Source organism: Corvus cornix, chromosome 21 (assembly GCF_000738735.6).
Source record: "Corvus cornix cornix isolate S_Up_H32 chromosome 21, ASM73873v5, whole genome shotgun sequence".
NCBI classification, from domain to species: domain Eukaryota; kingdom Metazoa; phylum Chordata; class Aves; order Passeriformes; family Corvidae; genus Corvus; species Corvus cornix.
Window position 1 is genome coordinate 4,398,482 of NC_046350.1, and position 25,948 is coordinate 4,424,429.

Genomic DNA, 25,948 nt, shown 5'->3' on the forward strand with positions numbered 1-25,948 from the left:
AAAACTTCAGAAAAGATCACTCAAGTCACTTTTTAAATGCCAACAACTTCAATCTAAATACTTCCAATCGAGTTTAAGGATCTACTTGGGCCAAATACTTAACTCCTCAAATGCCTTAAACTCAGGCCTTGAAGGAAGACAGGAGAAACCAAAGCAACATTATTTTACAAGGTCCTCAGAGTGGCAAACCAATTAGATTCAACATACCTGAAAATTCAGATTTCATGTTGCCGCAATAAAACCTTCCTGTTTCTACTGACAACTGAGTGAAGTCATAAAGGACCATGACATTTTGATTACAGACAGGATAAAATGTAATAACTGCATCTGGATGCAGGAGATGGATCTAGACCTGGCTGTGACCATGGGAATCAATAATCCATCAACCCATAGTAACTGTGGGCTGTCAGTTATGCGCATTTTCTCCCCTTTTGAGAAAAGTATAAATTAACTCTTCTTCTTGATCAGCATGCTGCAGGAGTCTGACTGGTATTTTAATAGCTCAGAAGTTTACCTGCCTGATCTGACATTAATTACAAATCCACCAAAGCCCTGGTTACTCTATCACTAGGTCAGACCATAAACTCCGGCTCAATATGCTTCAAAAATAAACAGGTCACAACACAGAGGAAAGGACACACTGACTTACCCACTGTAGTGTGTTTTTACTCTGATGAAGTCTTTGTTCAGATCAATTTTTGAGCCCATTCTGCTAGGCATGGTCTGTATTTAGCAGCTAAATAAAATTAGAAGTATGCAGAAATAAGTTGATTCAAGACAGATAACAGATTCTGAAGTGAAGAGTTGCACATGTGAAAAGTGTTTCTGCTCCAGATGATTCTCAATCCAGCTGCCTCAATAAAAAAAACAGAATATTTATGACTATACACACACTGCTAAACAAATGAGTTGTGTCAAATTTTAGAAAGACAAATAGCTTTACATGGAACAGCAAAAAATCAATAGGAAAATGTGTAAGACCATTGACCTGCACAGAAACTAAATAAGATTGGTTAAAAATACCCTGTCCAATTTAGCTTTACAGAAATATCCCAAGCATTTGAGAATGTTTTCTTAAAAAATCATCCAACAGCTCCCTCTTGGCTGAAAATACTCCACTGAAGTTTTTACTTATTCATCAACACAGCATCTTACTCCTTTCTCCCAAAGGATCGAGTAACTAAAAATAGTTTTTATGTATATAAAACACTACAGTCAATTACTATCGGTTACACATTTACCCAAGAGAAGCAGAAGAGGAACTCCACGAGGCAATTTAGCATACCTTTATGATTGGAGGCTGACAAACATCCTGTTTATTCCAAATTACCACCTCACATATGAACGCGTGTATCCAGACACCTCCCTAACCCCGCTGTCCGGGCAAGCCGGACCACAAGTACCGGGGCAGCGAAGACCCCAGAACTCTCGACCCGACCCTTCCGGGGGGCTCAGGGGAACACGCGGCCCCTCCGGCTCACCCGGGGTCCCCCCTCAGTCCCGGCCCGCGGGGAGCGGCCGGGACGCGACACCGTCACTCGGGACGAGGTGGCGCCGGCACTTCCCCGGACGGAGCGGGCTCTGCCCAGCCTCCCCACCGGGACCGCCCGGACTCCTACCTGCTCCGACCGCGGCCCCACTCCACAGAGCGGGGCCCCGCGGCGACCAGGGGCCGCTCTCTGCGCCGTGCTCGGCTACACCTCCGCGGCCTCAAGTTGCTCAAAGTCCCGCAAGGAAGTTTCGCAGTGGACTTTGCCTCGCTGCCAGCGGTGCCCTGGCGGGGAGCAGCGACAGCAGGCGGCGGAAGAGCCGCGGTGTCCCTCAGGTACCCCCTCAAGTCCCGCCTCAGGCGCCCCTGGCGCCCCTCAGCCGCTGTCCCGGCTCAGCGCCCCGCGCCCGCGGCAACATGGCGGCCTGAGGGCGGGAGCCGCAGCCAATGGGGAGCCAATCCGCACCCGGATCCCGCCCACCCGCCGCCAATCGCAGCGCGGAAACCGTTACCTGGGGAGCCGGAGCGTCCCGGCCAACCAGAGCGAGCGGGGGGGCGGCGGGGAACACCTGCAGCCAATGGGAGCGCGGCGCGGCGGGGAGGGGCGGCTGAGGGAGCGGGGAGGGGCGCAGGTGTGAGGGGAGAGTGCTGAGGGGACAGTGCTGAGGGGATAGGGAACGTGTAAGGGAGGACAGGTGTGAGGGGAGAGTGCTGAGGGGAGAGTGCTGAGGGGACAGTGCTGAGGGGACAGTGCTGAGGGGATAGGTGTGAGGGGACAGTGCTGAGGGGAGAGTGCTGAGGGGACAGTGCTGAGGGGATAGGGAACGTGTAAGGGAGGACAGGTGTGAGGGGAGAGTGCTGAGGGGACAGTGCTGAGGCGACAGGTGTGAGGGGACAGTGCTGAGGGGAGAGTGCTGAGGGGACAGTGCTGAGGGGATAGGGAACGTGTAAGGGAGGACAGGTGTGAGGGGAGAGTGCTGAGGGGAGAGTGCTGAGGGGACAGTGCTGAGGGGATAGGTGTGAGGGGACAGTGCTGAGGGGATAGGGAACGTGTAAGGGAGGACAGGTGTGAGGGGACTGTGCTGAGGGGACAGGTGTGAGGGGATAGGGGACGTGTAAGGGAGGACAGGTGTGAGGGGATAGGGGACAGGTGTGACAGGAGACTGATGTAACGATCCCCATTGTTGGGAGGGGACAGGTGCTGAAGGGACAAGTGTGAGGAGACAGATATGAGAGGGGACTGGTGTGAAGGAACAGGGGACAGTGCTGAGCAGATGGGACAGGTGAGGGGACGGTGGACAGGGGATAGTGTGAGGGGACAGAGTTAGGGGAGACAATGCTGACGGGACAGCGGGTATGTTCTGAGGGGAGAGGTGCTGAGGGGACAGAGGACAGGTTCTGAAGGGACGGGTGTGAGGGGACAGGCCCTGTCTGCCTCCCCCAGAGCTGCTTCCTGGGAAATCTCAGCAGAAAACCCCAGCAGTGATGTCCCGTGAGTGTCAATCCAGCCTCCAGCCTGGGGAGGGACCACTCAAAGTGGCTAAAGCAGGAAAATCACAGCTGAGATAGTAAAGAGGGAATAATATCAGACTGGCCAGACCAGAGAGAAAAATAGTATGTTAGTGGTGGAGCAACCAGAGTTCCACAAGAGCCAGTCTGTGATATGGTTAATGACTTTCGCTTTGTAAAGTTGGGTTTGGATGGTTTTCCCTAATGATACTTTGATATTTTGCTTCCAAACTTTTAATCCTCTGTGATTGAATCAGGATCTCCTGTGTTTTCCTTGGAAAAAGCTGGGATGGTGAACTCAGAGAGTCCTCTAGTGGAATGCTGCTCATCCTGCCCAAACACCTGGTTTCCTTGTGTATTTTAAAACTTTTCCAAGAAAATAAGCTCTCCAAGCAAAAGGATTGCTTTGGGGCTTTTCTTGATGTATTTATATCTACCACTGGGCAACATAACCCAACCAGTTTGAAAAATGAACCAAAACGAGGAGACACAACTGTTAGGTAGTTTGTTTGGTTGGTTGTTTGTTTGTTTTGGGGGTTTTTTTGGCTACCTGGAGTTCAGTGGTCATGATTTGTATTTTGAAATGGAATACTTAGCCTCCTGCTGTTCCATGCGTACACCTACATCAAGTTTTTTCAGGCACATTTAGCACTTTCTCAGCACTTTTGTGGGGCTTTTGGGGTTTGTGTGTTGGAGAGTTTGCAGCAGTGTAGCTCTGAGGCTTCTTTTGGTGTTTCTACAATCTCCCAAAACTCAAATAAATAATAATTGACACTAGTTTAATTAGCAGTAAAATTGAAAAATTTATTCCCATCAGTCGAGATGTTTTCTCTGACACCCATGAAATGCACCAAATGGCTTCATTTATCAGTCTTTAATCTGAATTATTTGTGTGTCCACTGCTAATTTTATTTTAGTGGGAATTGTCAATCTGGTTTCAGAGTGGGCCCTTAAAGCTTTACATGTTCCAAATTTCTCTGCTTAAAATGGAGAGCATTATGTAAGATAGGTCTACAAACATAATTCTTTCAGGTCAAGGTAGACTTTGATCTCCATGTCATGTCAATTAAATGATTCAGCTCCTTGAGCTGTTGGGTTGGGAGATAAAAGGTTCTTCAGAACTGCGATCTGAAGTTTTATGTGGTTTATTGCTGTTATTTTCTTCCAGCACAACTTTACCAAGGAGAAAAGCTCAGGTATATTTTCAGTGCTTGATGAAAAAAATCTCAACCACAATATTTTTACATCTCACAGAGATATTTTGTATTTGCTCACTTAGTATCCATGCTGTTGTTTTAGATGTCTTGTTTTGGGTTGGGTTTTATTTTCATATAATACAAGGCTGTTTAAACAGTTGCATTTCTCAATACATGCTTCCCACTTCTGGGAAGATGGCATTTTTTGGAGAGGACCTGGGCTTTGCTCTGTGCATTAGCTGACAAGGTTGTAACTGGTTTGAAACACAACAAGTTGTAAATTTAGAGTGGATTCTTGACCTTTTTTTTTCCCTTTTATTTTTCCAGATGGCAGGCATTGCACTTTTGTCTTCTACCAAGCCATCCTCACCTTAAAAATTGCAATATTTCTGTCTACTACATCTAGATTTGACGAGCTGACAGGCTCCTACAGGTAATTTAATTTAATTTCATTTAATTGCAAGTGTAAATGAGATAGCTAAAATTTTAGCTCTTTTAAAAATCACTATTAGAATCTTTTCATATCAGATATTTTACTCCAAAGAGCAGTGATCTGAAATTATCTGTTTGAGAAAGACAAAAAGGGGTTTTTTTACAAATATTTCAGTTCTGAAATTCTACATTCAACCTCAGCATCCAATCGTGCCACAGATTAATTGTAGCAGTGAAGACGTGATTTATTAAAGAATCTAATGTTGGTAGTCCAACTGCTGTAGCCTGGGAGTCTGATGTTACCTCCTTCTTGAATTGTCTTTTTAACTTAAAGTTGTGAGCATTCAGAGTGCTGCTTTCTGAACATTCCCCACTGTTTCCTGGCACTCTTGTCTCACAATTCCTTTAAGGATGTACATCCGCGCGTTTCCAGCAGATGGCAAGAGATTCCCAGGCAACTCTCTGGGAAATACGTTGTGTAGATGATGCTTACGAGTCCTACGCCTTTATTTAGCGCTTCAGGGTGTTGAGAACGGTCCTTTAAACATCAGTTTTAAAGGAAAAAAATGTTTGGGTTAATGATTGCATTAATCTGAAGTACAGCTTGAGCCATCAGACACAAAGCACTTGTCTGTTTCTGACAAGGCTGACCAAAAAACTCCTCCCTCCTAAACGCTCCAATGAAAATATCACTATGGCAGCTACTTCTTCAAGACAATTGCTGCAAAAAAGGGGCAATCAGTACTAATTTCACCTCGGTAGAAGACAGGTATCCTATTAGTACTTGAATTCATGATTCAAAATCTTCAGCTATATTAGGACCGTTCAAGTTTCCGAGGTTTTAAAGATTTAGTAGGGATTAGAACGATGATTTCAGACTGTGAACTAAACAACAAAGAAGTTGAGAGAGACAGCTCATATCTACAAATGAATGTGAAATGTGAGTAACCAGTTCTGTATCACTTTAGAATAAAAATGCCTCCCCATAGAATGTGTCTTTAGCAGATCAAACCAGCAGCATGTGCAGGCTGCTCTCCAGCCTACTTACTCTCTTCTTTTGCCAAGGAAGAGACTAGATATTGTTTCTATTGAAGTAACTGGCAGTGAAATCGTTGGGTGCAGTGGGAATGAATTTGGGCCAGATGCCACAAAGTTTGGATAAAAATAATAAGGCAAAGCATTAATATATTTGAACATAAACTGGAGTAAAGCAGATATTCTACATAATATCAGAAATCACCATGGCAATTCTTTGTAGATTTTCTTGCTGGCTTGAATATTAGTGTTTTTCTAGCCTGTGTTAAAATAGACAAAATGAATAATGTTTCAAGACTATTTTAAGCCAACACCTCCCTTACTTGTCTGTCTTATATAAGATAGAAGCAACCAGAAGCTGACTCCCTTGTTGACACCTCATTAGCCAGGAGGAGAAAGAATTCTATGGGTAGCCCAAACTACATATCTTTAAAAGCAACCAAACCCAAACCTTCGTGATTCTGTATTTACTTTTTCAGGATATTTAAACAACCTGTTTAATTTTACAGTACTGTGTGCACTGTCACTTCTGAAGAAAATATAGGACCTCCTGTCCTTTATATATATGCACAAACAAGCTTGTATATGTAAAAGTTTCACCCACAAAGATGAAGGTAGGATAATCTTAAATATGTCTGTAAAAAACGTAGTTGGTTAAGATGTACAGAAATAGTTCTTTTGTATTTGTCTAAAGCTGGAAGAAATGTAGCAATAAAGGAAGAACAGCCTGGATGGAACATTATACCAGATGTTTCACAGATTACTCTGTATTTCATCATTCAGTCTTTATTTGATCTTAAGGCTCTAGTAATTGTAATACAGGAATAGCTCAATGGCCTATATATTGTTTTGCTACTTCCAGCTCTGCCTGTTCCAATTGGCCAAAGCTGGCCAATTATTTATTACTGTGGAAAGAAAAATGTTCTCCCCACCCCACTTGGTAACTCCATGAATGAAAATTGAGTTTTGTGATATTTGTGCTGCTCTCCTTGAGATTACTTACCCAATAAACAACTAATGCAGCCTGTATTTGTTAGTAACTTATGTTACCCAGTAACTGTGTTAAAGATGTTTGGACCAAAATTAGGAAGAAGAGTCTTTTTAAGAGTGTGGAGAATTTGAGGCATGACTTAAACTATCTTTTTCTCTCTATTGCATATATGGGGTTAGCAGTGTGCGGTGTAAGAGAGTGAAACAGGGAGAAAGAGTGTGTTTGTGTGGGAGTGTGTTTGTGTGGGAGTGTGCTGGTTAATTATCACAGGGTTGAGTTTCTTGCCTTTTATGTAATAATCATTGGAAGGTACAAAGGTTTGCAAATTGAGACTTTCAGCCTCCCTGTTTTTCATACCTGGGTGATGAGATTATATTAGTTTTGCCTAATATGTTCTTGTGCCAAAGAGAAAGAAAATTTCCTCTTCTTTTCCCCTTTCCAAGTAGAAAAAAAAAGGGAAAGAGAACTGAGGATCAAGTGAAATAGAGGTATTGCAAGAGTTAAAGGAAGGGATATGTTTCCAGAGGTTTCCAGTGTCTCAGAAATGTGGGATATTTGGATTTTTTTTTTTTGACCAATTTTTTCATGGAACAGTGAATTCCCAATAACATCTGATTAGTTCTGTTGGTGCTATATTTTCTGACAGTCTGGGCTTGACTGTCTTCTCAGATTTGTTTTTACTGTGCAGGATTTAGTAAAAGAAATAGCTGTGGCACAGAGCTGGTATAAGGAGAGAGCAGATCCCTGATTCATTATGTAATGAGGGGCTTAGATCCTCAAATTAATTCCATTTAAGACACAGTGCCTTTCTCATCTATCTGCCAAATCCATCCAAAAATACATATTCATTGCCAAGTTTTTATTCCGTTTTCATTAGGAAGAATCAGCTGTCTATGTTTGTAACATATATTGCACGCAGTATTATTTTAATATCAAACAGGCTTTCAACCATGGCAAGTGGTTTAAGCTGCTGTAATAAACAGGGCAGGAGGGAGTTGCTTCAGATTTTTTTTTAACAAAAATATTCTCAGAAACTTTTTGTTGTCTTTTCTGCTTCAGAGACAAATGTACAGGGTGCTGTTTTCCTCCTAAAGAGAAGTGCTTTTCCAGGGTAATGACTGGGAGTATTTAAAATCAGAGCAATCGTATTAAGTGTTTTGTTGTCCCAACACCAGAAGCCTCATTGAGCTAAATTGGTTTCGCTACATTATCTATTGGATTAGCAAACCAGTTAGGAACTGATGTGAGAGTTTCTACTCTAACTGGGATAAATGCTTTCATTTTTACCCAGAAACAGGACAGACATTTCTGGTTTTTAACCTCTTCATAGTGCTGTCACTATTAATGCCAGCATTACTTTCAAACAAATGCAGTATCTTGCTCTTCTTCATCTTTCATCTTGTGCTTTCTGATTCTTTTCAACCTCGTGAGGCAGCAATAGCTATTTTTTCACATCAGTACAGCAGTGTGCATAAGTGCCCCCCAGAAAGCTCTCATGAACACACAATGGCATTTCCTCTTCTGCTGTCAAGGCCAAAGGAGAGTTAGGAAACCCTTGGGCACTGAAAAGGCAGGATGTCATTATGGGATGAAATCTCTAGGGTCATTCTGATTTTCCTTCTAACGCATTTTATCTTCCAGTTCAATAGTTGGAATGCCTATTTTGTCCGTTTATAGAAGCTCCGATTTCTGTATATCTACATTTTATTAACACTTCACATTTAGAATGATTACATTAACACATATCCCACTCTTTTTCTCACAGACATGCCAGTCCATAGAGCAGTACTATAAATTGCTGAAAGGAACACAAATGCTTTCAGGTGCAGCACAGAAAAAGTGCCTTCTCATCTGTCACATAGGTTTTTTTATGGCACTAGTACAACCCATCCAAAGTCAGCATTCAACTGACTTCAAATCGGGCTTATTTCACTTTATTAAGGGTATAATGAAATTAGAGTTGAATAGAAAATTGTCTTCAGGTGTTAATAGGTCTAAAGTAGTAATGTCTGGGGATTTTCAAATACGATGATTTCAAATGAAAAAAAAAAAAGTGAAGCACACACAAAAGTATAAAAGATTCCAATTTATGCAAAACTCCAATCAATTCACCATACTCCTGTACTGAAATGTCTCCTTGAAAGTTTGAATGGCATCTGAATTTTCTGTTTCTGGCTCTGGAAACCAATTTAAGAAAATCTCCCTCTTGTTGATGGAGGTGTTTTGTCTTGTGCTACTCATGCAAGTGCAGCAACAGCAGCTGAAATTCCTGTTCTCCCCTCTGCTCCCCTTGCTCCTGGGATGAACCCGTTGCCATATGTGTGCTCACAGGGCACTTTTCTGACTCCCTGCAACATTCTGAGATATTTTTTTCCTTTTATTTATGCTTCTGTCTACATCACTGTAGGTAGTCTGGCATTCTGGCTTTGGGTTTTTTGAGAAGATTGCTGCCACATTTTACTTTGATCAGCCACGCTGAGCTGTGCACCTTGAAGATCTGCAGTCAAACTACAGAAAAAAATTCACTGAATAAATCTTCTGGAGCAGTCAGCAGGACATGCAGTCTGTGACTGTCTCCCAGATGGAGAAGCAACTAATTTTGTCCAATAACCCCATGTGATCAGTCAGTTGGCTGCAGTGTAAGGAGTTATGTCAGGTGCACAATTGCAAACTATTACTGCTGAAGTAATTAGATTAGACATTGCCTTTATAATATCTGCAGCCACCTTCTTGCTAGTTATTCCAATAACCAGCCACTGTACACTAACTGTACACTAGAGGGACTAGGCAGTGCTTCCTTCTCTGCTCTTTAATAACTTTAATTCCAAAATCATGACTTGCACTCCTCAGAAACTTGCTGTGAATATTCCTTCAGCTGGATTTAGTCAATAATTTCACTCTTAGAAGAAGATACTACATTGACAGGCTATGTAATAAACTAATCTACTGATTTTAAACTAAGGATTATTTCTGATTTTTGCAAGTGTAACAAAGAAGGCGGCGGCACTGTGTTCCTTCTAAAGGATGTTGTATTTTTGTGGTGAAGGATCATGAAAAAAGCAACAACTTAGTAAGGAGAAGGCATTGTAAAGTCATGCTTCTGCTGCTTTTATTCCACTCTGCATGAAATCATTATATAGAACAGTAGGAATGATTCAGAAGAAGGAAGGAGAGGTTGAGTTTCTTTGGAGAGAGAGTGATTATGACCAAAAAACACACTTAGAAAAAAAAATATATAGTGTATTTCTGAAATGTAGCATTTCATCAGCATCAGGAACAAACAGTAAGAAAAATAAATTAGAAAGAGGAGAAGCAGGAGGAAAAGAAAAGAAGCCTGATTACCTGGATATATTGAAGAAGATGCAGATTTTCATTAGCTTTCTGGATAAGGTGAAATCTGAGTGATACTTTGCTTTAATTCAGTATGTGAGCCTCAGAAACTATGGGAAATCGCATCACGTAAGTACAGGTTGGATGCACTTACCTAGTTGGAGGATAAGAGTTTCTGCCTCTCCTGAAGCGCTTTTCTTCTGTAAAACTCAAAGATATAGGAAAGAAATCATTATAGCAATGTTTCAGATAATGCAGTGAAAGGTCTTGACTAAGATTCCCCAGCAGTTCAGTGGTGAGATGTTGGAGCAGAACCCAGGTGTCTCAGTCCAGGGTTGCATTGGTGAGGTCTCTGTGGAACAATTACAGCTTGGTGCCAGTTGGGGTTTTCCAGCACACTGTTGGCTGATAGTTTTTCCATTATAACAGAAATTAAAGATTGAGGTGAACCTAAGCCTGACTTACAGTGGAGTATATTTTCTTTTACAGCCCAGTTCAAGGTCATTATTTTTTCTTCAAAGCATTCTCTTACTTCACTGATATTGAACAAATCTTATTTTAAATTATAAATCAGTGCTGAAATGTTTTATCTTTCAGTGCTGGTCATGTGAAATCAAACCATAAATCACAGCTGAGTTAAGGCAGGAGGAATGCGCACATGCTCCACCAGGATCAAATCCTCCTTTCACCCTTATTGCAACTACTAATTGTCAGCCACACGTTCAAGAGTCCCATCTTAAATGCCAGCAAAGCTCTTCTCTCATCTACAGCTTCTAGCTTAGTCCCTCTCCATGCTCCTTTCCATTGTAGCTTTCAGCCTCTTGCTTTGTCTCCTCTTTCCCTCTCTGTCATTTCACCTCTTCTTTTGTGTCAGTTTCTATTTTTAAAACACCCTCTCACTTTCAAGGCAACAATATCCTCAGAATAAATTTCCCTTTTGTAGTGTCTTACATTGGCTTCCTACACTAACTTTATTTCAGTTGCTTTAATACATATTCCAATATATTTACTGTGGAGATTTTAGAGAATAATTGTGAAACCAGTTTGTTGTGAGTACTGTGTTCACTTGCTGAGTTTACTGAGATTATTTACAGAACAAAGTGTTATTTTGCACGAGTTGGGTGAGAGATCTAGTCCTGAATTAAGCAGTGTGTATGAGGACCCATAAATTTCACTGTTGAATAATGGAAGTGAAGAGGGCCTAAGAGATTAGGTCAGCCTCTGAATAAAAACAGCAGAAATATCCAAAGCAACAGAATAACTAAAGACAGTTATGAATTTTTGTTTTACTTCCCTCAGCTATTTAGGGACAGATTCAGAAAGGATATTTTCAGAGGCACACATGGTAGATTCTCACTGAAAATTAACAGAACAAATTCTAAAGTCCTTCCTGCAAATGGAGTCTGACTTCCTTCATTATCAAGCACCTTTCAAATTTTTCCCAATCCAACATAGGAAGCCTGAGCTTCCCCTGTGGTTCTAAATCACTTTTATCTATTTTGGGGCCTATTAAACTAGTAAACATTTTTGTGTTCAAGTGTTTAAAATTTCATTAGCTTAGATCTGAAATGTAATGCAGTCATTATTAACAATTCAGTAGAATTTTATGTAGTATATTTTATTTCATGCTGTGACTAAGAGCATTGAAATTTTTCAATATTTTATCCAAGACAAATAATATTTTAAGAAAAACCCCCACTCCCCTCTATTTCCTTTTACTTTGTTCATGAGATTTTTCTGGTTAAAAACTCCAACTTTAGCACTACTGTTAAACCTAGGCCAGCCCACAGATGCAGAAAACCACTCGTGCAGAAGTGAGGAATTAGCTCTTTCATTACAAAAAAAGGAAATTATCTGAGTGTGAAAAGCCAAATCTTCATTACTGATCAACCCTTGAAGTGGAGGAAAACCATGGTAATTTAAGATTTAAACTTTTGCTACAAATATGTACATATGAAAAGTTGTCTCATGGTATTACAGGAAAGAAAGAGCTGGAATTGTTTGGCAGAGTGCAGTCTTACTGTATCAAATCAGGTCAGCAGTAAATCGCTGCTTTTAGTAGGAATTCATAGCAGGACTTTCTTGACTTTGGAAGTGTCTTGAGCTTGTTGGAAAATATTTTGAGAAGAGATGCCTCAATTCAGTTTGAGCGAGGGCTTTTTAGCCTGTGGGTATTGTTCAGTTTGTAGGTCTTCGGATGAACTTTCCTTTTTTTGTTGTCTTTACATTGTGTATGCAACCCAGTATATAACATTGACTGCTGCAAAGGCTGCTGGGAACACGGCTCTGGCGTAAATGTCAATGGTGTCAGCATCAATGGGCTTAAAGAGGGACTTCAGGCCAGTCTTTTTGTCCAGTTTCATTCCCTGCTGCTGTTTTGTCTCTCCAGTTTCTATTTCTATTGTGCCATATGATCCAGGCAGGCTTCTGGGAATTCGGTGCTGCCTGTTTGAAATGGCCAGTTCCTGGTTCACACCAGCTATGGAGAGGGAAAACAGAACAATGGCATTCTTCACGTTGATCTGCAAAGGAAAGAGGAGAACAACGGCAGTTTATAGGGCAAAGGCAGTGTCATTCATCCAAGATATCCACGGCACAAATGTGGTGAAACACCTACAGGGTCCCTAAGCACTGCATGGGATTTAGCCCTTGCTTTGGCAGAACTGATGAAAGACTCTGTGCTACCACTTATAACTCTGGTTATGGCTTTACATGCTCTGAATTACTGAGGCACCATCGAGAACATTCTCAAAGCCTTCTTCTTAGGAAGAACTTGTAGAAAAAGGTCATGATGCAGGGTGACTGCTTTGGCAAAGTTATTCCCAGTATCACACCTACTGACCTCTGCACTCTGCCTTCTCGCCTTTATCTTGTTCTTCTGCTTTTTCATGTAGTCAGCATTGAAATGTGCAAAGGCATATTCCACCAGTGCAGCAAAGACAAACACGTAGCAGATCCAGAAGTAAACGTCCAGTGCCTTGATGGCAGAGGCTCGTGGAAGCGAGGATCGGGCACTGACCATCAGTGTGGTCATTGTAAGAACAGTGGTTATACCTGCAGAGTAGCATGAGAGAGAAATATATGCACTAACATACATAAATATATTTATTAATATGAGGCTGAGGATTATTTTCACAGCAAAAGCCCCTTAATACCATGGCTTCTGATTTTCAAAACAGGGGAATTTGTAAAAAAATGCATTTGTGTGACTAAGGCAGTTTTGAACAAGTTATCCTTGTTTTTTTCCTAGATAGGAGAAACAAAACCCAAAGAGTTAACCCTCAAACACTTTTACATCTGCACTGGCAACACTTATTCAGACATACAAACCCACAGGCTCCAGGAACACATTTTTTCTCACTGTCCCAGTTCCTTCAAATCAATTCTTTCATTTCTCTCACAGTCATTACTGCTTTTAACCCTCCCTAGGTGGTTATCTGCTGTTCCTTACTGAGATAGCTGCCCTGACAACGACAGAAATTAAAACAGGAGAGAAATCTTTCAAAGGACCATCTCTTCTGCAAACGTAAACATGGTGGTCATAAAAACACCTTAACGGGGATTATCAGAGAGCATAATCACCACCTGAGCACTCCCTTCCCCGTGAGTCCCACAAGAGATCTGTTTTACCTAGCGACACCCTGGCAGGCACAGCTGACTGGCTGATCCAGAAGGACACCCACGACATGGCCACCAGTAGGATGGAAGGGACATAAGACTGGATGATGTAAACTCCTCGATTTCTCCGAAGGTGGAAGTGGAGACTGAGCCTGGGAAACTGACCTGCTGGAAAAGAGAGCAAGCAGAAAAGATACTGGCTGCGTGAATTACATTTAAATTGATATTAAAAATGACATTTCCTATAATGACACAGAGCTACATTCTTTAACATCTTCTGGACAAGGATCACAAAAAGCTTTTTGAATGCTGTTCGATTGATGCTTCATAAACCCTGCACGAGGTACTGCAGCTTTCATCAGCTAAGAATAGGTCAAATGATTTGTCTCAGGTCATATCAATGCCAGATCTGAAAATAAAATCATGAGTCTTCTCAAATAACAGTATTGCTTCAAAATGTGTACTGTCTTATCATCTGCTGTAGAAAGTCCTCCAGATACTAAATTTAGATTTTTTAAAAGGCCAAGTTAATTTCAAACTCAAAAAAGAGCTTAGAGGAGATGTGCAGCATAAATGAGAATCTGAATACATGAAAGAGGATGAAAAATCAGCAGGAAAGAAATGACTCCAATCTTGTACAAACATTGCAATAAGCCCAGTGATAGACATACACACCACTGACTTCTACGGGGTAGAATTAGACTGATCTGACTGTACGTCATAAGCTTCATAACATCATGGGCTAATGGAAATTTTTCTCGATCTGAAGTTGCAAATTAGGTCAACAAAATGTGAACTATACCTCAAGTGCTTTTTATCAAGGGCTGTCTGGCTACTCCACGCAGTATTTTGTCAAGCAGAGAGAGCTAAAGGACAGAGCATGCTACAGCGGCTACCTGGAGGCTCAGCAAAGAATGGCATTACTTACAAGTGGAAGATGAAGAAAACTCTTATCAGAAACATGACAAGTTCTTAAATTAGTTACTTAAGAAGAAGGATTTTCTATTATAGATAGAAAATAGATATTTTCTCTCTGCAGGAAAAAGTCAGATACTGCCCCTGAATTGAAGAAAGATTCTGATACCAGATTTGAAGTTCATAATTTCTGTTGTGAACTGGTAGTTGGTAATTGTGAATTGAGCAAGCTGCAGCTTATCCAGCCCATGGATCTCCTCCTGGTTTTCTGACCAGTGGTAGACAATGTCCTCTGAAGAGTAGCCATCTGCCAAAAGAAAGCTGAGTGAACACAGAGTTCAAAGGAGAAATTAAGAGCTTAGAGAACTCATAGTGGAAGTTCTCTAATTCCTCTCCTATGCTGATTTCCACCAGACACGATGCAAACGTGCTGAGATTCAGTCTGGATAACTCTCTGCTTTGGAGAGCTGCAGGGCACTAGGAACACAACAGAAAGGGGAGATATGAATGAGGGGATTTACGTAATATGCAAATCCACAGGAAATCAATCTTTCCTAGTTTTGCTGTTCATTGACAACTTGCTACTAAAGCATCCATTTGTTTAAAGAGACTTTATTTCTGCTTGTTTCACTGAAATTAAAACCCTCAAATTCAATTAAAATATTCAACCCCCACCAAAACTCCCTGCAGAACTTGCTGGGAGAGAGAATGAATTGCTGGGGCAATGTCTGCTGCCTCTGCATTTGGTGATTACATAAGTAAAACTGTAGATTGCTATTTTTGACAGGATAAAATGGTATTGTGGTTAACTGCCTAGAAAACAAAGTCAGTGACAAAAAAGAAAATTAAAAACTTGCATCAACAGGCCAAGGGATCTGCTCAGGATCTGCTATTCCCAGATCTCTGGAAACCTCAGGACCTGTAGGCTCCTTGATCTAAAAACCAGATTAATTTTCCCTGACTGGGTGGTCCCTGCTTGTGTCAGTGGTGATTTTCATTCAGAAGTATTAATGCTCATGGGAATTACATGCTGATCATAGATTAAATACAAGTTGGATAAAATATAAATTTTATAACCCTCCTCTGTGATTACAAATGAATGAAGCCCATCCATGCAGTATTCTGATGGATTTCTGTGTAACAGATACAGGAATGCCAAGGCAAGTTAAAGAGCTATGTGAAGGTTAGTCACAATGGCATTCATTAAAAGCAGGGAATCCTTTCTTTTTCCTATTTTTTCATAAATTAAAAATAGCACATCACATTTTGCCTGTGGGCTTTTCTACTTGTTCTCACTGGATTCGATACAAATCTCAGTAATGCCAGCGACTGTCACAACTGCACAAGGTTTCACATGAAGCACAAAGTTCCAGACATTTGTCAGCAGGACTGTACATTGTTCATCATCCCTAAATGAAATCCTAGAGTTTTGGATTGGACTGGGGTTGAACTGGTATTGAAAAGTCCATAGTCTAATGCCCAACACAGGCAATGTAGAATTTCTGTTCACTCTAAACCCCAAGGCACCCCTTACATTCCATTGACTAAAGAAGCAGCTCCATCTATCTCAGTACCATAAAGGCAGGCTTTACACAAAACACAGATGTACTCAGCCCTTACAGCTCTCCAAATCCAACATGCATTCCTGCTCATCCATTGGGTACTTGGAAAGGTCCATGTCACAGGCCACTGTTGAGGTAATCCTGTTCAGAGCAACACGAACATCAGATAGTTACATTCAGACAGAGCCTTTTCCTCAGAACTCAAAAGACTGAGTGGAAAACTTTGAAACCTTAATACTAACAAAGGGAACTGTTTTCAAAGTCCTTATGGCTGTTGCCTGAGTCTGTGGGAAACCCAAAGGCAGAGGGAATTGAAGAAAGGTCAAATGACTTGTCTAACGTCAGAGGATTCTGCAGCTACTGATGATGATAAAAAGGAATTTTCTGATTCAATCTCCTCCCTTTCACTGTCCCCAAGATCACTACCAATACCTTAAGGGGGACGTTGGGCTCACAGTTTCAAAGGTACACATTCATTATTTTTTAGAACATTACACAATTAACTTTCAATATAGTTACTGATTTCCAGCCACAGCCCTCTTTCAAAGTGAGAAATGCTATTTTGTCTGTGTGAAAGACAGGGAAGCTGAGCCTAAGTCAGGCTCACAATTCCCTTGGAAAATAGTGAGAGAGTGGAGAACAGAGTCTTTGCTCTGTATTCAGCACCTCCTTGTCTGGTGACCAAAGCCATGAGAGGCTTCTCTCCCATTGAGGGCATTCTGGACATGATCAGTGTTGCCAAAGAGACCTTCCTGACTTCTCCTTATAAAGAAAAGGATAGGAGATGGGAGCTTTTCTTCCATTTTTAATTAATAATTATTTTAGGAAATCACCTCAGGAGAGCTGAGTGATTATAGAATGTTCAAAAAGTTAACACACAACAGAGTATACTTGTACTGTTTGTCACTCACCTGATGCTGTACAAAATGACTCCATCTGGCTGGAGCCTGATAAGTTTGTTTTCCACAGTCACATCATGGAACCAGGCAGACTTGGCATTGACTATGAAAGTATCTGGCAACCAGAGCTTGTCCACAAACCTGCTGTCCAAGCCCAGAGTTTCGTTAGTGTGGTTGTAAGACAGACGGTCGTCTCGCCAGCTCTGGTGCAAAAATACTGTCATGGTGTATTCCTATGACAAGAGAATTCCCAGTTAAGAAGTGATGCTGACAATGATAATGTTTTGGAACTTGGCCAAAAATCATTGTCTCAGCCTAGAAATATATTACTTGCTTTCAAAGTTTTGAACTTTGAAACTTTGAACAAAGATTACGTGCAAATACATATTTTTATACTTAGTCAACCAGGGAGCTGCCCCAAGCATTTGAATTTCGGTCATACACTCTTACCATGGATAAGCACAAGATATAAAAAGTGATTCAATATCAATATTATATAGAACACATTGCAAGAGTTGCATAGGTCTTAATGAAGGAAATCAGTTTATAAATCTCAATAAATACAACTGTTGGTTTTGAACCTTTGCTTTTTCTAAAGCAAAACTAAAAAATCTGATACCGTACCATGTTCACTTCTGAGATGTGGTCAATGCTGGCTACTTCGATTGCGAGAGCAACGTTAACAGGAGGACCTGGGAAAAAATGTTTGAATGGGGTGATTTACATCATCATAGTACCCATAAAAATATCAATGACCACAGACTGTTAATTCTTTCAGATAGAGTGAGTTCACGAAAGTGTTTTCCATTAGAAAGTACACTCTTAAAGCAAGAGTTTTCAATCTTTTACCAATTGTGCCCTCAATTTCCAACAGCACACTTCACTTCAGTGATAAGGAATACAAGATAAAATCACAACTACTGAAAATTATAGAATCCTTTCTGGAAATTACATTATCTAGTTTAAGACAGCATGACTTCAAGCAGATGCAGAAATTATCACCATGTAACGAAATATAAAATTCCTTCAACTTAGATGTCAACAATTTAAGAACTGCATCAGAAGCCTGTGTTGCTGTTGCACAGTCTGTCTCTTGTCAAAATCAAGCATATTGTTGCTTATTATCTTTTTCCATCATCCAAGTAAAAGATAATCATAACTTTTTAATCATTTAAAGTATGAAGTTCACATAAACATCAGAAGGATTGCAAGAACCAAAGAGACATTATTTATTCTCCAAATCTCACCTCCAATCCCAGGCCTGAAATTTCGTGCGTACCCTTTCATCAAATCATCCAGGTTGGGCAACCAGGAGATTTCAATGTTGGAACCTATGTAATCTCCGATGTCACTCATAGCTCTGGGTAAAGAGAATAAGTATCTTAAAATTTCCCATGTTTACAAACAGAAAAATGACAGAAAATGGAAGTTATTGACTTATTTTACACCAGAGACCATGTACAGTAGAATCAGCTATTTTGGAGATTTTTATAGGTAGGAAAACCCTTTCAGATATTTCTGTTTAAATCAAAACAAATTTCAGGCAAGACTATGGCCTCTTTAAGTACAAGCACATACTTTTAAAAGTTTCTTTCTTTCCAAAAAAAAGTAGGAAAAATAGATTTAGAAACTTAGAAAAAGCATGAGGGAAACCAAGATACTTTGTATACTGCCTAAAATGCATCTGTGAGCACTGAAATGCAGCTGTGACAGCTTCTTACTAGGGAACAGCTGAGATCAAGAAGGCTGGTGTATTGTCAAATGTGAGGGGAAAACAGGAAAAACTGCACATCTGGAATTTGGAGAGCAGGCAGCAGGTTTTGGTTGGGAGAAAATGTGGGGTTTGTGCTCATGATTCAGCCCCTCCCAGCAGTAAGGCTCCCTCTCTCAGTTGTCTCTTCTTGCTTGCCCAGTGATGCTCTCTGAAAACTTTAGCCCAGAGTCTTGTTACCATTTGCCAGCACCTGGCAGCTGCCAGCCCCTCAACCCTGGCACAAGCAGTGATGTGGATATTCCACCATCTCTTGCAAACAAAGACAAGGTTGTGTTTTCTTCATGATCTGTTAAGCCTAGCAGACTCCAGTTGAAGATCTGTGCCTGCTCACATTGTTCCTCTCACTGCACTGTGATTGACAGGGAAGGAAGAGACAAATGAGGGGCTGGGACAATGTCTGCCACCCCTATTTGCAAAGAGAAGAATTGCCAGTGGTTTGAGAGGGCCTGTGACTGAAGCAAGTACTGGATCAAAGCTGCCTGAGCACTGGTTTAGCATCTTCCACTAAGCCCAGCTATAAATGTGGCATTTGAGAGGTACCTATGCCTTGTAACAGAAGAGAAATGGTTAAATATCCATGGAAGGCTGCAGAGTAATACACCACAAATACATTCTGCCTTGGTACTTACATAACTTTCTTAGAGTGTTCATGTGACATTGACCCACATAAAGCACATGGTTTTTCTCTCCAAAATATGCCAGCCTGGGCATTCAGCTCAGCACGAGCAATTATTGCCAGCACAGGAACAGAGCATCCTACAGTAACCAACTCTTCTTCTCACAGAAGACTGAAAGAAAAACCTTTGATTGCCCTGGTCTTAAAATTCTTGTCTGGACCCAATTATATAAGGAAGGAGTTCTGGGATTACAATGTGTAAATGCAAGTTTTGAGCAGCAGAGACACTGAAGGTTTGCATTAGCAGTGCTGTCAAAGCTTATGGGACCTCACAGCACAGGAACACTGCTCCAAGTTATTAGTTCCCAGTGAAATGTTATGTTAAACTGCATTTACGAGATTTCCATGCCACGAGCACACTGTTGTATGATCATCTCAAATTACTGTCCCAGCTATTTCTCAGGTCCTTCTGTCTCTTCTGAGGAAGGATCTTGGACCACTCCAAGACATGTTTTCAGCTACATAAATTGGAATAACATAATTGACTTATGTTGGGGTCTCCTCCGTGTTACAGTATCCCCACTGTAACAGACTTAGACAAGGGCTTTGAAGATTTATAACAGATGTTGACAGAGGTTTTGTCCTTCTTTATTGGGTCTCATGAACTATATAACACTTCTTTCTATCAGACAGCTGATCTTTCAATCATCCAATCATCATTATTTACTTTAATTGAATTATAGCTTTATAATAAGTTTGTTTAAAAACATACTTTTGTATACTTACAAGTCACAGTCATAGACGTGGAATGGTGTTTCTAATCAGTAAAATGTCAGAGTTCCTTTTATATGTAAAGAATGGTACTCTATATCTTTCCCTAATTAGAGTAAATAACTACAACACAATTGAATGAATATATCTGCTTAAAATATGCTTGCCTTTTCAATAGAAGGTGTTGCTTTTCAGCTTCTGTTGCTAAAACAGCAACCAAGTTCAGTAAAGTGTTTTGAAAACAGAATTCAAGTCAGAAGGTGACAGCACTGGAGTGATGTATCTCGTGTGCCTGATCATGTTTTGACAAAGCACTTAGAGTGCAGCAGTTCTCCGGTGTCAGGATTCTATTTTAATGGCATTAAGGAAAGCCGTGGAGCTCAAGGGAAGTTAAAATGATGAGAGTTGTGTTAAAGACTGAGGGCTGTAGCCTGGCATGTGTTTTAAGCAGATTACAATCTAGAGGGAGTTTTACTTAAATATCCATGGCACAATTAAAATAAATCTTGTTTCTATTATTAATAAAGCCTTAGGGTCAGATCATCAGTGTAACAAATGTGCTGAAGTTAGTGGAGCTATATGCACTTCATACCAGGGGGGTTATTAAAGTATTACAGCTGAAATAATTTTATGGCTAGATTTACCATGTGGTGATAACTCCTTTGAGTCATTCCCCTTGACTTCTGCACATCACATCCAGTGCTTTAAAGTTACATGAAGGATGGTGGGATAATTTCATTCATCCTCGATAAGCAGTTGGGATTATATATGGCCTAAAATATTATTCATTGTTGTACCTGAAAAAGGAAGACCAGCATAGAAAAGACGCATTGGAAGGGATTAACTTTTCATAGTGTAAGCAGTAAGGATGAAAAGAAAGGCAACTACTATTAGTTGATTCAGCAACTTCCCAATGCAAGCTGCTGTAAAGCTTGTTTTAGTAAGAAAAAGGACTTTGTAAAATTAAGGTATTGATTTGTCAAATCCAAGGGGTAAAAGAGCTCCTCAAAAGCTTCTCTTCAGTTTGCACCAGGCCAGCGTAGGGGGCCTTGCTGGCTGAAAGGCAACAGTCCTGTGGACTTCCATCCATCTGGAAGTCATTCCCAAATCTAAGGTTGAAGAAGATGATCCACACTCTGTACACATCTCATTTCAAGCAGATATTTTTGAGAATATATTTGCATCTGTCCATATCTGGAGCATTGGGAGGACTTCAACTGAGCTCATCGAAAATAGATTGCTGCTGTCTAAACCATGAAAGCAATAGTGACGGTAAAGGAAATCCCCGCTGATAAACTGCACAAACCTGTGGAGTTCTTCTTTCCCTAATACTGACACAGGTTAGGGAAAGCAACTCCAAGCAATGAATGTCACATGACAGAGCAAAGAAATGCATCTATTTCAGAGCTAAGTACTAGCAGTTCTAGAATAAAAAGTACACATCTCCCAAAATCCTTCCTATCCGAGCTGACATCTCCCTCCCAGCTGCTGCAGGACCAGGGAGGGTCTACTAATGTGGAGTGATCTGGGGGAGAAACATCAGTCAACTTGGACAGCACATCTTTAAAGGGCTTGTCAGACAAGTGAGGCATTAGCTCTCTTCCAGGACACTGCTTGAAAACAGTTGCTAGAAGTTTATCATATTACTAGAAAATATCTGGCATTTAAATCACAGCAAGGCAAGAGGCAATCTGTAAGTTTCATGTGAATGAGAGCACCACAGCAGCTGAGCAAGGGATAGTATTAGCAATTTCATTTTTGCACAGGAGTGCCAAAATCTCTGGGAGCTGTGCAAAAACCTCAGCATCTTTAAGTCAGTGGCCAGTGGGACACTGATTTGAGGCCACACTTGTCAGGAGGGTGCACTGACCTGACAAATTCATAGAGCAGTAAGATGTAGAAAATCGTGTTTTGCATCTTCTGTTTCTTCTTTAGATCTGCTAACCTGATTCTTTTGGGGATTGTGACATCGTTGTTATATGAATCTTTTAACCTGGTAGATGGAAAAAACCAATTTGACTGGAGGACTGGGATGGAGTACATTTCATTTTGATAAGCATTTGGGACAAATGTCCCAGATGTCCTCACCACTGAAGAAAACTTTTCCTTGGGAAAAAGACAAGGAATATCCTGCAAGGTCAGTGAACAATCTGACCTCTGCCAAACTCCAGGATTATCCAGAGCAGTACGTGTATCCTTCCCATCTGCCATTTCTGACTGTTAGGGAAGCTCACTGTAAATATGTTTTGTATTTTGAAATGCAATTGAAAAAGCATTAGGCTTAATTCATGGCAACCTTTAGAACATCAAAGCCTCTCTGGCAGTTTTAAGCTACAGAAAATGGACCACTCTTTGCATACATTCACGTGTTAAAGCTGCTCTGTTTCCACAAATAGAAGTAAAGGGCTTAGGAAAACACACAGCAGAATGATAATTAAATGCAAGAGTTAAAAGTCACTTAACAGAGCAGAAACTTAAATACAAAATATACACCTATTTTAATTAGAGAAGTAAGGAATTATGAAGTACAGACACACACCCCAAAACTCCTATCAGAAGTGCTCTTTCCCCACACAAATGAAGAAATATTTCCCCAAGCATCTTTCTGCAGATGATCTGCTTCACTGTGGCACATTTATTATTGCAGCATCCACAGCATCTCAAACCCTGATAGAATAGTGGAAGCCACAGTCTTTGTCCCAGGGACCTGTCAATCATTTAAATGCCAAATTCCTTGCCACTAATCACTGTCTCAAGCAGATCAAAAACCACTATTTTAAAAAAATGTTTACCTGACAAAAATGTGCTGACTCAGATTGAATTTGGCTCATTCACTTCAGTCAAATAGCACACATGACAGAGAAATTGCTTCACACACAGCTAAAACACCCTGGAAGGGTATTCAGAAATGCTATGAGGAAGCAGCCTGCATATATCCCCCACTTCCCTCCTCTGCCAAACTGCAACATTATTTTCATTGGTAGTTTGGCCTTTGGGAAGTCTTTTGCCTCTCTTGCATCTTATTGATGCATTTCGAAATGACCAAAATGTTCTTTCTTTTTAGAATATGTTTTTCTTATACCTGTCATATACAGTGCACAGAACTCAGGAGCAGAGAATTTAGGGGGGTTGGATGGCCTCTATCATCATAATTGGGAATCACATTGCTTTTAGAAAACAAAATTAGAGCCTTAAAATGAAGCTATTGGCAGTTTTGCCCATTAATATGCTGCCATTCATAAAAGCATCTCATACCAAAAATATTTTTACTAATGCAAGCATAAAATTGAACTTGAGTTCTGTTTGACTGATCCAAAGTACACATGTAAGCAAGGCTACTCCCTTTTTACAAGATTAAACAGTGTCCTGCCATAGCCACCCTAAATCCTGAATCCAAACAGAGCAGCTTTCCTTGACCATGGAATGTCTCACACTTTGGCATATTTGGAAAAGTACAAACTGAACAGTTGGAATTTCAGAAGTTAGAATTTGCCTTGCCTGAGTCTGCCATGAGTAGATGTATTCCTAACAAACAACTCATCACTATTGTGTAACTGGAGAAAGAAAGTCAATTAGGCAATTAATGATAAAATAAATAATGTATCCAACAAACACATATCCTGACAGTTGCTGTGCCTAGGAGCAGACCTTGAAGACAGAGGCTGAGAAGACTGACTCTTCCTTAAAAATCTCTTTTTTTGGGTCTTATGTACTCAAACATCACTTTTGAACCCACAGCCTCAATGCTAATCCAAGTGCAGAGGAAGAAACAGGATCATTGAAATTATGGGCAAGATCAGGGTGCCCTTAAGGCAATAAGCAGTATTTCCTCTGCCTTCACTGTAATACTGGATTGCTTCAGAGTCTGAGGATGTCAGGATCTGACCCTGGATAACAGATTCAAGGTCACAGGATAAATCATTCTGTGATAAATCAATCCTGACTAAGAGCAGTTGACTTGACACTTTCTCTAAGCAAGATTTTTTTCCTTCCCAGTGAAAAAAACCAGATCTCCCTGATTAATTCCAAAACCTCTAACAATGTTGTGTTTTACTACAGTTACCACTTTGCCTCTTCCACTCCTCTGAAGCTATTACGGACGTCTATGAAGCAGATGTAAGACCCTTTTGATGCCACAACCACCCCTGCTCTGGGGGGTGTAGGCACGTTTTTACATGCAGCAAGTTCTTTTTTACTCCCCCCTCTATTTTCATTGCGTAATCATGGCAAAGCTTTCTCCACATCCAGCCTCCAGATCTGGAGAGAATAAGAATATACCGAGACCATCGCTGGTTGCCTAGCTAACACCTTCGGAGGGAATGTGACTGAGAGCTGCAAATGTATATCTTTCTTTACAATTTATTATTTAAAGAAATGGTTTGCGTCCTCCAAACATTTTTTGCCCTAAGATCTCTGACACTCTCTTCCTGTTAACCCAAGTTCAGGAGACTTAATGAATGCATTAGAAAGGAATGGTTGTATTTTGAGGTTTTAATGATACCTATGGAGGCCCTAAGCAAAGCTATTCAGCTCGTACCCCACTGGTTGTGCTGGGGTTTATGGAAGAGTTTCATGTTCAAGCAGGCCCCTACAGAGCTGCTGGAGGGGCTGAGGCTGAGCTGGGATATGCAGTGCCTTACAAGAAGTGATTGCCCCCAATTTAGAGTAAGTGCCCTCGGGAAAAGGCTTCCAGGAGCATCCTGTTAAAAACACAGCCCTTGACTACGCCAAGAAACTGCTGCTCAACTGGCAGAAGTGCATCCTCAGCTAGGGAATGAAGAAAGAAAAAACTGAAACAGATGAAGCACATTAAGGAAACTCTTCAGTCAAGGGCCCTTTTTCTCCTGAACATTCACTCAAAGCAGTCCTGGCCCGTAAGTGCAGCAAGCATCCCTGGGCAAAAGTGGGAGCCCCAGCCAGAGCTGGCATCACTCACTCCAGCTACACCAAGAGAACGGCTGCCTGAGGCCAGTCAAAGAAAGAATGATAAGATGTTTTCTTACCTGATACACCTGTGCTGTTGGGTGCACAGTAGAATCAAGGCAGGAAAAACCCAGGTAAGAAATTCCATTTTACTCCCATTTATTAGACAGCAGCGACCAAAACCCAGGTTCCCTGGCTCTCCTGGCAGCTCCAAAGCTCCAGTGGCGTTGCCATCCTTGCCTGCTGCGCTAAGTTGAGGCTGAGTTTAAAGCGATGGATGGTTGCTCAGCAGCAGCAGCCCCCACAATCTCCACAGTGCCCGGGAGCCATGCAGGCAGCCCGGCACGGGAGCAGGGAGCAGGGCAGCTCTCCTCTCCTCTCCTCTCTTCTCTTCTCCTCTCTTCTCCTTCCCTCTCCTCCGCTCCTCTGCGGGTGGCTCAGTCCCGCCCGGCTCTGCTGCCCTGCTCCCGCATCCCTCCCCTGCCGCGGGCTCTTCCTCCGGCCGCTCTGCCCGCCTGCGAGGCTGCTTGCCGAAAATAACCTCCAAAAGGATAGATTAATCCCACGGAGCGGGGTGGGAGCAACTCAAAGTGCTCCGGAGCCACTAATGTCCTGCGCGCATCGTGCCGGGGAGGAGCAGGAGGAGCTGCAGCCCGAGCCGAGGGCAGGGGCGGCCGGTCCCGGGGCGCTCGGGGGCGCGGAGCCGCTGTGCCCGCTCCCCACGGGGCATGTGAACCGCAGGCACCGCCGCTGCCGCCGCCCCCCGCCGCCCCCCGAGCTCCTGGAAAATCCCGGCGGCACCCGGGCACCGCAGCTGCAGCCCGGCTTCCAGCATCGCTCCGAGCGCGCCGGCAATGGAGCCGGGGACCGTGCCGAGGGAAACTGCCG

At 41.7% G+C, this 25,948-nt stretch overlaps 3 protein-coding genes across 6 annotated transcripts in view; 1 reads left to right on the top strand and 2 right to left on the bottom strand.

Annotated features, from left to right (window-relative positions):
* The window catches only part of PRKCZ (protein kinase C zeta), a 40,910-nt gene extending 39,202 nt beyond the window's left edge, over positions 1–1,708 (bottom strand). Inside the window, exons 1-2 of one of the 2 annotated variants that reach the window (XM_039563965.1) lie at positions 1,620–1,708; positions 650–850 (exon numbers count right to left, since the gene is read on the bottom strand). In XM_039563965.1, coding sequence (XP_039419899.1) covers positions 650–720 — 71 coding nt within the window. In that variant the 5' untranslated portion in view covers positions 721–850; positions 1,620–1,708. Of the gene's footprint in view, positions 1–649; positions 855–1,619 lie in introns of both variants that reach the window. The other variant, XM_039563964.1, reaches the window with a different exon arrangement.
* Positions 971–13,695, top strand: LOC120411127. Its single transcript, XM_039564139.1, has 5 exons — positions 971–990; positions 1,359–1,825; positions 4,522–4,627; positions 6,171–6,275; positions 13,412–13,695. The coding sequence occupies exons 1-4, from the start codon at positions 971–973 to the stop codon at positions 6,250–6,252; spliced, it is 675 nt and encodes a 224-aa protein (XP_039420073.1). The 3' UTR covers positions 6,253–6,275; positions 13,412–13,695.
* GABRD (gamma-aminobutyric acid type A receptor subunit delta) lies at positions 9,737–25,673 on the bottom strand. Of its 3 annotated transcripts, XM_010405861.3 has the most exons (10): positions 25,141–25,200; positions 20,782–20,934; positions 18,224–18,336; positions 17,601–17,668; positions 16,989–17,209; positions 16,136–16,218; positions 14,685–14,822; positions 13,613–13,768; positions 12,825–13,036; positions 9,737–12,504 (listed from the first exon to the last, which is right to left on the bottom strand). In XM_010405861.3, exons 3-10 carry the CDS (start codon positions 18,330–18,332, stop codon positions 12,205–12,207), a joined length of 1,287 nt encoding a protein of 428 aa, XP_010404163.1. In that variant the 5' UTR covers positions 18,333–18,336; positions 20,782–20,934; positions 25,141–25,200; the 3' UTR covers positions 9,737–12,204. The 3 variants fall into 3 exon arrangements, with proteins under 3 accessions (XP_010404163.1, XP_010404162.1, XP_010404161.1); XM_010405860.3 differs by lacking the exon at positions 20,782–20,934 and having other exon boundaries at positions 9,740–12,504; positions 13,613–13,765; positions 25,141–25,673; XM_010405859.3 differs by lacking the exon at positions 20,782–20,934 and having other exon boundaries at positions 9,740–12,504; positions 25,141–25,673.
* Positions 25,674–25,948: the final 275 nt, after the last annotated feature.

Coding starts and splice junctions, on each gene's coding strand:
- LOC120411127 (XM_039564139.1), top strand. CDS start 971: ATGTGTAAGACCATTGACCT. Junction 1,826..4,521: donor AGAGCCGCGGTGTCCCTCAG/GTACCCCCTCAA, acceptor TTATTTTTCCAG/ATGGCAGGCATTGCACTTTT. Junction 4,628..6,170: donor GAGCTGACAGGCTCCTACAG/GTAATTTAATTT, acceptor TTAATTTTACAG/TACTGTGTGCACTGTCACTT.
- GABRD (XM_010405859.3), bottom strand. CDS start 25,208: ATGGAATTTCTTACCTGGGTTTTTCCTGCCTTGATTCTACTGTGCACC. Junction 17,669..18,223: donor TTTCAGGCCTGGGATTGGAG/GTGAGATTTGGA, acceptor ATTTTTTCCCAG/GTCCTCCTGTTAACGTTGCT. Junction 16,219..16,988: donor GTCATTTTGTACAGCATCAG/GTGAGTGACAAA, acceptor TGCTCTGAACAG/GATTACCTCAACAGTGGCCT.